At 37.0% G+C, this 12214-nt stretch overlaps 1 protein-coding gene across 3 annotated transcripts in view; it reads right to left on the bottom strand.

The window, feature by feature from the left end:
• Positions 1 to 2902: 2902 nt before the first annotated feature.
• Positions 2903 to 12214, bottom strand: part of CUL2 (cullin 2) — a 96159-nt gene continuing 86847 nt past the window's right edge. For all 3 annotated transcript variants that reach the window (XM_087420618.1, XM_004425233.2, XM_087420619.1), the window contains exons 18-21: positions 9201 to 9403; positions 7321 to 7422; positions 5869 to 5985; positions 2903 to 5775 (exon numbers count right to left, since the gene is read on the bottom strand). In XM_087420618.1, the coding sequence (XP_087276744.1) occupies positions 5644 to 5775; positions 5869 to 5985; positions 7321 to 7422; positions 9201 to 9403 (554 nt within the window). In that variant the 3' untranslated portion in view covers positions 2903 to 5643. The remainder of the gene's footprint in view (positions 5776 to 5868; positions 5986 to 7320; positions 7423 to 9200; positions 9404 to 12214) is intronic.

Genomic DNA, 12214 nt, shown 5'->3' with positions numbered 1-12214 from the left:
CTAAGGGTGACCTCCTAAAGGTGCAGCTTCCTAAGGGATGCAAGCCGGCTCCCTCTGTTTAGACATGGGCCAATGCCAGTGTGGAGGAGAACAGAGACGGTGGGGCGCCAGGCTTGAGACACCTCTTCTACTCTGAGTACTCTCCTCCCTGCTTCATGGAGCAGCAGAGAGGGTGGCCCCAGCCCAGGTCAAGCACCCAGTTCACAAGTGGAGAGAGCACGCACCCTCCCGATTTCTTTTTACAGCTCATATTTCACATATTTCCAATTTTCCATTTACCAAGTGGCTGGAGGTCCTCATCTTTCTTGGCTACCAACATTTAGAGATGGTTATTTTAAAATATATAATCTAAACAAGGCATCTCAGATATTTACTTCATAGCACAGCACTGATTCAAATTTAATCACTTTAGCAATATATAAACTAAAACGTGAAAACAGCTTTTTTGTTTTTTCTATTCAGCATTCAACTTTCCTTTAATGTCAGAGTACTTCTGCTGCATCAGTGACCTCCTTGGGCCAAATGTTAGGTACATTTTATGCTAAGCCAGTTTACTTCTGCCAAAAGTAGGTCTTTGCTTATCACGCCTGTCCTTTCTTCCCTAGAAGACAAGGAGATGAGTAAAACCCACCCTCTTTGAGGAAGTGAAGCTCTCAGCACAGGACTGAGTGCTATGCTAGGAGCAGTTCCATGAGCTAAATACCTAACCAGGGCTGGTAATAAAAATCACAGAAAATGTACATCTTTTCCTGCAACACTAAAGTTCTTCCAAGGAAAATATTCATCTGGCCACAGAGGATAAAAGTAGCAACCCACTAACTTTACCGCCTCCCCAGACTGCGAACTTCAACACAGGCTGCAATTCTTCAATTACTGTAGCTATAAACAGTAAGCTACTAACAACGGAGAAAAGGAAAACAATAATAAAGAACAAAAATTGACAAAACCCTTCCTTCCTTATTCAAGTTCTTTTCCACAAGTTGGTTCCCAAAGGTTCCTTCCTTTTGCTGAAAGATGGTATCATTAAACTTGTCAGGAGAATGCAAAATACCGAGATACTTCTCCCCCAAGGGCAGTGCTTGACCTGTAGTTGCCAAAGATTTGCAAACATAAATAATTATATGGCAGATTTGCTTTTGGCTCAATTACCCTCCTTCTATAAATGTGGCCTTGCCTCAGAGTGGGGTGACAAAGACCACCCACCGAAGTACAGGAAGCCAAATCACAGAACATGTATAAATGAGTCAATATTCTCATCCCTTTTCATTCTTGTTTCTGAGATTTAAAATACATGTAATCTATTCATGTGGTAGTAAATGTTTGTTACTCTCTAGTCACAGCTAACCTGGACATTGTTAATTCATGGGCTAAAAAGGCAGGGAAATAAGAACGGATCAAAAAGCCTCTCTAGGTTTGTTTCCAGGATTCAGGATTGGCGCATCTATGCAGCAGCTGCAGACCTGTCTAACCAACGGCTGCTCCACTGAGTTATCTCAAAAGCACCAAATGCGAGGTGTCTGTGACCAAGCCTATTACCCTCCTTCCCCACCCTGTGCTCTTCCAGGGTCCCCAACTCAATGAACGGCATCAGTTGTGAAGGCCAGAAACCTATGTGTCATCTTTGACTCAACCCTTTCTTTACTCACCCCGTCCCTTATCCAGTCACGTCAATTTTATCTATTCCATCCCTCTGGAGATTGCCACTGCCACTACCGGAACTGCTCACTTCCTGCCGAGGTCTCCTAACTATCCACACTAGCCATCATTAGCCCTCTGGAGTCCACTCTTTGCACTAATGCAGGTTATCCATTTTCCACTAAACTTTGCAAATATTATCATGAAATATTTCACAAACACCACAGAAAAAACATATAAACATGTACAGTATAAAGCATAAAATAAATACACACGTACCCACATTAAAATATTACAATCATCAAATTTTTTTTCCATGCAAATATAACCCTGCTTAAAATTCATGTAATTCAGCCACGCAGGTGTTTCAATTCTTAGGTTCTGGCTGCTGCTTCTTCAGTTTGCTGTTACTCCTTTGCTGTTACTCCTGTTTAGAATATGCTCTCCTGTCTTCATTTTCTGCCCTTTTAACTTCTCTTATGCTGGCCTCCTGAGTACCCGGATTTTCCTTCATAAGCTCTTTCATCTGAAATGTCTTACTTACGACTGACTGTTACAAGTCTAAAAGCTCCACGTGGGCACAGACCATATCTTTTTTGCTTATCATCGCAGCAATTGTACCCACATCATACCCTGGCACGCAGTAAATCTTCGTTAGAGGACAAAAATAAGGTGAATTGCCTGAGCTATGGGTGGAGGGCAGGGGAAAGAAAAACCTTCAGAATTTCCTGGGGTAGTAGAGTCACTGCATATGAAAATTATTTCTCCCCATCAGTGAATCCTACCTTTAATGAATTCTAGCCCGTGGGGTTGTATGTCTCAGGCAAGGATTGCCTAATGTGATTGCTTCAGCCTTAGATATGCTTCATAAACATACCAATCTTCAACCCACGAGCCTTTCCATGTCAATCTCCACTCATTTAGCCATGGCCCATTACAACTGCCCTTAGGACTAGTGTTTTAAAAGTTCACATCCTTACTTTGATCTTGCTCAATCAAGAATTTGTCCTAGAAACCAAAAATTAAGAGCTCAATAAATTATCCATTGCTACTATTTGGCTCAAAAAATTTTAACTGAAAACAGGTTTCCATTAAGTATACACACTTGAAATAAATATTCTATAGCTGTACATGTGAATGTAAAATATTAAATTCATAAGTACCCTTTGCCATAAATCAGCTGTGAGCCAAGTTGCTTAACCATGTATATTTACATCTTAAATAAGTATCTTAAGAAACTAAAATATGAAGTGTTTATTATCACAAGTTAACTAGAAACAAATTTTTATTTTGAAAAGTCAGGAAAAACTATTCTTTACGTATAAAATGAAGTTATTTCCATCTATCTTATAGACTACTATATACATAGACTGTATTTATTAGATCCATAGTTTTGACTGGGATTTAAATTCAGGTTCTGCAGTTTCTGGCAATGACCCCTGGAAAACACTCTGCATTTACTTTCCTCCTCTACAAAAGAGATGGACATTGTCTATTCAACATGATTATATGAAGATCAAACAAAATAACATGTGGAAGTACCTGTCACAGTCTGCACTCAATAAAGGGTGAAAAAAAAAATGAACACAAATTTTATAGCATTGTAGCATATACAGGTTATAAAATCTTATAAAGACAGTAAGTTATAAATAAAGAAAAACACAAACCCCAGAGTGTCTATTCTTTTGTTTATATTAAAGCAAACTGCCATAGATATTGGACTAAACCCTGGAATAAATCTGCACCTACAGTAGCAATTAAAATATCTGGTTTCAAAGGGAAGGGGTTGACAAGAGTGTTGACAAGAGCTGTGTGTTGTCTGGCTGTAAAATACATCGCTGACTCACACATGTTAACTATCTCAGTAGCAATAACAATCTTTTTAAACTTGTGAAAGTTTTGTTCACATTGCTTTTGTTTTCTAAGCACAGAGAACCCTCTCCTCTCCTTCCTCTTCTTTCCTTCTGTAGCTCTGACCCTTTCTGCCCACAAGCACGAGGTGCTGTACAACAGGGCCTGGCAGCTGAGTGCGCGGGGCTGTGTGCCAGGGTTTTCTGCAGTAATGGTTTCAACTGCCTGACCTAACTTCACAAGACAGCAGCTCTTCTCTCCCTCCTCCTCAGCAGAAGGTGTGAGCTAACATTCATCCCCAACATCGCTCCCTGGTGGGGTGGTGACTGGCTTAACTGTGGCTGGTCGCTCTTCCTCACGCACAAGTGTATGTTTAATATATGTCCTTTCATGTAAGATGGGAAAAAGAGGTGAAGAAAATTCCTGTCAATCATTTCTGTAGACCTCAGCACAAGTACTTGTCATTTTTCAATATAATATATTTTCTTGACAATTAGATACCAGGATAAGACTTAATTTAACATTTATAAATACTTAAGAAAAAAGGAATCAATTTGGAAAATTTTATCAACAAGTTGTCAAAACAAAGATTTGTTTTGACAGTGAATGTATAATATTATATGGTTTGCCATTATTTCCTCTCTAGGAAGAAAATTAAAATGAGAAATACAGTATATAAGTCATTATAAGCTCAGTAGATTTTTTTCAACAGTGAAGAGACGTGAGTTAGAAAAAGTGCTATTGAACAAACCAACTGTGAAAGCCATTTTTGCAATAAGATAAATTTGAATATGAATCAGATATTAGATGATACTAATTACAGTTTATTTGTTAGGTGTAATAATGTCATTGTGGTTGTATTTTTGTTTTTTTTTAAAAGGTTTTATCTGTTAAAGACACAAACTGAAGTGATCCATGTGGGATGTTTTAAAATATTCCAGCTTAAAAAAAACTGTGTGCATGTGTGTGTTGTGGTGGTGGTAGTGGTGGTGGTGGGGGCGGGGCAGACAGACAAATACGGTAATGGTAGTAGAGTATTCTAATACTGCTGTTGATAGATATAATAAATAAAATAATGGAATTTCATGTCTCTATGTAAGTGGCACCTGGTGTAATGCACTATACAGATAAAAAAGGTATTTCGGTTATGCATTGCTAAACACACCTGTGACCCAGGAGAGTGAATCTAGTGTTGCAATATTAGAAGGTGTAAGGGTAACAGGTAGGTAGGAGTACGGAAAGAACACATCGGAATCACAAGATCTCCTACAACTTAGAGAAAGGTAGAATGGATGCAACAGAGCTGAGATATGACTCTATATTAACGTATTATGAAAACACAAGTAATGTCTTACTTTTGAAGGAAAAGTTCTTTCTATGCCAGACTTGAGGTCACAAATACTCTCCTCATACTTTGTTTCTGTGGTGTAGCACATCACCAGAAACTCTTGATGGAATTAAGTCCTCAGTATTCAAAACGCTCATATCCAATGTAGTTCTAATGCATAAAAACAAAACACTCTTTATGCTGAATGCCTTTTTATGCATTCAAGAACAACAATCTAGACATTTTTCATGTAGGATTTAAGTAGGAGTACAAGTGAATTAAAACTATTCTGATAAAAATGCAACTAAAGCTGAATTAGCTGCTTTGAAGACTCATGAACATTTAGACATATTATTCTGTGTGACACTTCATCCACATAAAAAAGCATTCTATTTCTTTATTTTTTTTTATTTGACAAGCAGCAATATCATGTTTGTCATTTTAATGTAGATACAATTATTAGGTTACCTGTCATATTACAATACTTAAGTTTTTTATGTCCTTTAAGATATATTAAAAAAAAAAACACATCAACTGCAAACGTGAAGGGGAGAAAAAGCATGGTACCCAACCAAATTTCCACATTTCAGCAATACTTCACTCATTCTTTTAATAAAGTTTTAAGAAATGTCATAATGACATGAGCTTGAAATATCTCTAGGCATTTTCTCTGACGCTCATGACGTGGCACTGGTGATGTTGTAAACAGCAGAGAAACAGGGGCTGCCAAATGACCAAATTATGGAGGCACAGGCCTGCTTTTTCCCACAGGAGCACACCAAATGGTGATGGCAACGATCTTCTCACACTCACACCGGAGGAGAGCGACATCACGCCACGTAACTGTATTCATCTGCTGACGCCTGGCTGCGTTCAATGTACTGTTTGTCTATGAGAACTTCAATACACTTCTTAATCATGCTGATACTAGGATTAAACCTAGCTCTTGACTGGCTAATCACCTGTGTAAGAGAGACATGGATGTCAAACTCCTAACTCATAAATTGATCATACCCACGACCCTAGGAAGTCCTGAGGACTCATCCCCCTTTTACCTCTTGAATGAGGGCATTATGCCGAAGTACTTTTCGTGCTTTCATGATACGAACTATAGCAGCTTGGAGATACATTTTCCGGTCCTCATCTACAGCACTTCTAGTCTGCTCCATTTCCTGTTTTACAAGAGAAACAAAGCAAATGAGACATTAAGTCATTGAACTTGTTTTTAAATCATTTTTTCAGTGAGTTTAAATAAATTTCCAATCAATACTGAGCATCAAATTATACACTTATAAAGTGCCCAATATCACATAACCATTACCAAAACAGTTAACTACAGTGAGTTATACATAATTTCTTGGGTTAAAGTTGGAAGGTTATTTTAAAAAAAATTAACACTATTATAAACTGTACTCAAATGTAAATAGGCAATAAAGTAGAACTTAAATGACACAGAGCAATAATACTCAAGATCGCTGTCCTATCAGTGAGTACAGACTCTACACCACAAGACTTTTAGATGCTTTAGTAATTGGCTGCAAGTGTGTACCGGGTCAGGCTTCAAGAGTAAGAGCTGTGAGGGGTTCCATTTAGATCAAGCAGAGAAGCCAGGAAAGATGGGACAGAAAGACCCTGTCTCCATGGAGCTCAAGGAAACACAGAGGCAGCAAGGTATAGAAGCAGGTAACACCACATTCACGGGGATCTCATAACCACTTTTAAAAGATAAAGTACAACCCATACATTACAACTGTTATTCATTAGCCTAGAGGAAAATTGGATCCCTAAATTTTAGGGTTCAAATTTAGCAGCAATAATTAACGTTTGTCTCCCCATGGGGGAATAAGTTCCTGAGGAGGACCTGATATCTTATATACCTTCACATCCTGCCCCAAGCCCAAGTACAGGGTGGCATGTAGGAGGCAATCAGGAAACTTAAGTGATATGAACAGCCTATCCCAGAACACCAGAATAATCACTGCCGAGTTACAAACAGCAGATGTTCACCACACAGACTGGCTCATCTGGTAGTCTGGACCCACTGCAGACCTACTAGACCACAAACTGAGTTTTAACAAGATCCCCAGGTGGTTCACCTGCACACGAGAGATTGAGAAGCATTTTCAAGAACTTATCTTTGAAAGAAATGTGCTGAAGAGAAAGAAACTTTCTCTTATTTTACAAATGAAAACTATAAGAGATTATATTACTATTCAAGGTAGGAATTTTTGTAAAGAATGCAAAGCCACACACTTTAATACAGTTTAAGAGCAAATATGACTAAACCACAACACCTATTCCTTAGATATCCATTACACTACTATTTTTAAAATCTAAAATACTGGCAGAGACTCTGTTTGTAAGGTTAGTAAATGCAAAGAATAAACCAGAAAAGATATATCATATTATAATTTTGATGTGCAAAGTTTTGCATTATCTCAATGATACCACTTATAAAGTCCAATGCTTAAATATTTCCAAAAGAAATGATATTAAAAAGCACTTACCTGTGGTGTGTCTTTCTGCATTGATGTAGTAATTTTAAATTTTGTTCTTTTACTGCTGAAGTTCATATTTAATGAAAATGAAGATTCTGCATCAATGTCTTCCTACAATTAAAAATAATTCATTTACATTTATATAAAATTATTAAATAACAGTTGCTGCAAATAATATGCCATGAAATTAAATAATGACCAAACAAAAAAGACTAAACTCTCACCATCTTTTACATTATAAATATTATTTAAGAGAAAAATAATTGTCTTCTGTCAAAACCCCCCCAAAAAAGTAAAAACAATTCTTTTCTAATTTTACACTTGCTAGAATTTTAATCAGCTTAGATTTAGAAATGAGCTATTTTCTGGCCCAACTATCACATATACTACCTTTGGATAAGACAAAAAGAGTCAAGCTCATTGGCTTAAACAGAATTTAACATTTTAATTTTTATGAAATACCAATGCTCATTATTTTTCCATCAGCCCATTTTCAAAAATCAAATAACCAAATGTTTCTTAAAATGCTGCAATAATAAAATATCAATTAAAAATAACCTGACTATGGAAGCAAGCTGTTTCCAGTGGCACACAAGTATCACTTCTCTGCGACCCTGGTATGATTCTGACAGAGTTTATCCCTCAGTTCATATTTTATTCACTCTGCCAGAAGCAAGTGGCCTTTTCTCAAGTAAAAGTTGTTAAGCCAGTTTTTAGAATCACAACTTCTCTCTCGGGCTTACGAAAGCCACTCATATCGTATAGTGCAATTTCTCCATTAGCAGAACAAGAAGCATTTGGCAGATGGACTCATTCTCAGTAATAACCTAAGAAATTCTGCTAAGGAACTGGCAGATTCATAATTAAAATTTAATGTGCAAACAAGCAACCTATATTTATTTTGTCCATTTCTGAGCAGCAAAAACGTGTTTTAGAAAAACTCGTAACTTTTAAGCATTTAATTAAGCTTAATTCAATCATAATTAATTGCCTTAATTAAACCTCAACTAATATTAAGAATTTAATATTTTGTTAAGATTCTGAAGTCAGAAAAATTAATCATTTCTCAAAATTAAGAAAAGCCTGATTTGAATTTCAGAATAACATGCTATTTAGAGCTGTTCAATTATAGGCTACAAAATGTCATCATAATCTTAGAGATGTAGCAAAATGAATTGATGAGAGAAATAACTGTAGGCTATAAACCAAAGTAAAAATGAAATATCATTTACAATAATTTTTTCTTACAGGCTCAATAATTTGAAGCAGGAGATTTAACCCACATCTGTTGTTTTTTTAACCATTTAAATATCCAAAATATACTACAACAACAACAAAACCTTGTTACTAGAAAAAAAAAGTTATAAAGGAAAAAAGGAACCTAGTATTGGCTTGCTACTCTCATGACAGATATTAAAAATATATGGTGAAATTAAGGGACATGAATGGGAGCTTTTGGGATGGAGTTATACACGTAAAACATGCGTACAAAGAGACATCAATAGGCTATTTCCTATTACAGAACCATGTAATTAAATATTAACTAAACACATGAACAAAAAACCAGAAAGATCTATGATAGGCTGCAGTTTTCAAACCTCAGTTAACCAGAATCTTCTCGATGGCAGAATCTATAATTTTCAGTAAACTGTCACAGTACAGGACAAAGAAAACCAAACTAGAAAGGGCACATGGGCACCAACCTACATAGCCATCTGCGACTCCTCAAGTTCACAGCTTAAGGAGTCTGCAGTAACGCAGAGACTCAAGGGCTTCCCAGAGTACAAAGGGCATTAACAACTATAACCTTACTTTTAAAACTGCAGACATCCTAGGGAAAAGCTTTATATGTTTATAATGCTTAAATTCCTTGAAATATTACCCCATACCTTTTCTGAATCATGGTTTATCATTTTCACATCAAGTAATGATTTGATTGTTTTCGTCAGCTCCTTTTCATTCATCTGAGTGCTGTCCTGAAGCTCTTTATAGCTGACAGCTTCACTGTTGTTAAAGGCAAGAAGAACTGCCATTTGGTATGTCGTAACCATGGCTACATATGGTTTGCCCAAATAGTTCATCTTAACTTCACCTACAATTAGAACAAAATTGTGATAATAAAGTAATCAAAGAAACATTTCAAAATTACTTGCGTAATAATTGTTTATTTCAGATATCTTCTCCTGAAAGAGTGAACCAAGGACTTATTAAATTGTTGTAAAGCCATTCCTGTTAGCAATGTAATCATTTGTTTGTGTGAGGGTTTGGGGGAAGGTTATCAGTTTTGAGTATGTAGTATAAATTGCAGTCGAGCTATCGTAACTTTGCCAGTAGGTATAAACAATGTCTTTAAATATTAATAGGAAGGCTAAGACTTGGGTAGAAAAAAACAACAAGAGAAGGTGGGGGTAGGAGGAGAAATGGACAGCCAGCCAAAGGGTAGAGAATGACAGCCTGCTACCAGCAACTGCCTCATGTGCTGTCTATATCTGATGTATCCCAGGGAAGGTTCAAGCACACAGGGAGGTCTATAAGCATACAGAAGATGCTTCTCCTGCAGCTCCATCTAAACTGTAATTTCTGCCAAAATTTAACAATGCTATTTTGTCTCAAAAATAATATTCTTCTTCCCAGTAATTTTCTAGGAGCAAAAACAAATAGGAGGAGAGACAAACAGGCAGATCTATTATTTTGTTGAAATAGCTGACAGAATAAAAATGTTCTAGACTCTATATTACCCTGAGAGCTACAGAAGACAGCAAGTTTATGGATACTATAGTTTTGCAACATCCCAGGAGACAGCACACTGAAAAGCTTGTAACAAACAGCATGACAAACATGTATGCACTCTGTAACATGTAAAAAAAAAAGTTAGTGCAAGTCAAAGAACTGTTTCCTGAAGCACAGAGTTGTGGTTTAGTGACTGCATTTCTCTCTCCCTCTCTCTCGCACACACACAGTCTGCATTATTTGACTGTTAATGGATTATAAACTAAACCAGCATGAGATTTGGTTTTAGAGCTCTTCATTTTAATTCAAGGAAGCTGTGTTTCACATGACCTTACCCCAGAGGCTGCATTCTCCCCGTTAGTAGTAATTAGTAACTCGGATCAAGATTTTGTGCTTCTTTTACTTATTCATTATGTAATAAAGATTTTAAAGGATATAAGTCAGTTCTCCAACTATCAACACCACACATGCCTATTCTAACTTTCATTATGCCTCAACTTATTTCAGAAAAAACTGATATTCAGAAATATTTTTCAGGGCCGGCCCCGTGGCTTAGCGGTTAAGTGCGTGCGCTCCGATGCAGCCGGCCCGGGTTCCGATCCCGGGCGCGCACAGACGCACTGCTTCTCCGGCCATGCTGAGGCCGTGTCCCACATACAGCAACTAGAAGAATGTGCAGCTATGACATACAACTATCTACTGGGGCTTTGGGGGAAAATTAAATAAATAAAATTATAAAAAAAAGAAATATTTTTCAAAATTGTCTTAATAGGAACGCCTAGAGAAAAAATTCCTTATCTTTGAGTTTTCATGAAAGGAGGCTTAATATATTAATTAGAATATCCAATTCATGCAAAGTAAAAAATTATCATTAGGGGCGTCCTACTAACATAACAATTAGTCTGAAGGGTACTTTGAGGACTTGCATCTCAACATTTAAGTTTGGGAAATGTGATGTGAGGCAAAACATCACATAAATTGCATTATATTATTTATGCAATGACTGCTTACTCATATGCCAAAATCAACTATAAAATAATGCATCAAGCACCCAGAAGATTAAGTAGGACCATCAGCCAGCATGTCACTGATGCTGTAACATACTGCCATGGGTTTGGAAACAGAATGAGTCTTCTGCCACACAAAACAGTCTTTCACTACCACCAGAACCCAAGGAGCATTAGTAGATAATGCAAGTAAGGGGTTAAAGTATCACTGACTTATTATCAAATTCATTCTGCAACCCTTTTAAAAAGAGGAAAACTAGTTAGTTTTGTATCAGGCCTTTTTTTTTTTTTTTTGGCTACTTTTCAATAAACTGTCAGGATCAAGGGTACATGGACCTCTTCCCACTTTTGTCAGCACCATCCTCTTATCAGTCAGCTCACAGCTGAAATGAATGGAGAAAGGTTAGAGGCACATGTGGGGCAGGGAAGGAAATTCCAAATTGCATGATTCATTTAATTACTGCCACGTAAAACGACAAAAGAGGTGATTTAACCTGCAGAATAGGCTGACAAACTCTACGAAACTCCACACTAGAATAAAACATTCTGATACATACATGATTTAAAAAATAAGCCAACCATAAATCAAGTGGCATTACAGGAAATAAAGAGTGGGGAGAACTCGCACAAGAGTTGCATCCAAGTTACTCTCCCATTACCTGTCGGCTCCCTGAGAGAAAGCTCCTCTTTACAGAAGAATGTCAGCTACTAAATGTTGAATGAACGACAGAATATCACCAATTTGCAACCAGTAATGAAATAACTGATTCAAGCCACAAGCATCAGTGGATGCTAAAACCATTAGGTAAGGTTGTTCCTGGAAAAGGATATTCCTATGGGACCTAAGTATCACCCCTCAGATCACCTGCAAATTGAAAAAAGGAAAGAGTATCTTTCCAATAGAGGTATCTGGTGGAACCACCTTACCCAAGTGACCAAGTGCAGTGTCTGTAACAGTGGGACAATCTGACATTACATGCCTTCTGACGTGATGCAATATGAAAGACACAGGACCACTGAAGAAGTATTCTTGCCAACAATATTTAATGTAAATATAATCAAACTTTCAGATCTGATTTCTACTTTACAGAAAGTACAGGGAATAGAAAACAAATAAAATACATCACAAGTAAATATGACAAATCCAGAACGCTGGATATTCTACA

This window comes from Ceratotherium simum, chromosome 32, assembly GCF_057802395.1.
Source record: "Ceratotherium simum simum isolate JZ-2026a chromosome 32, ASM5780239v1, whole genome shotgun sequence".
Taxonomy (NCBI): Eukaryota; Metazoa; Chordata; class Mammalia; order Perissodactyla; family Rhinocerotidae; genus Ceratotherium; species Ceratotherium simum.
This window is presented reverse-complemented; position numbering and strand designations above follow the sequence as displayed.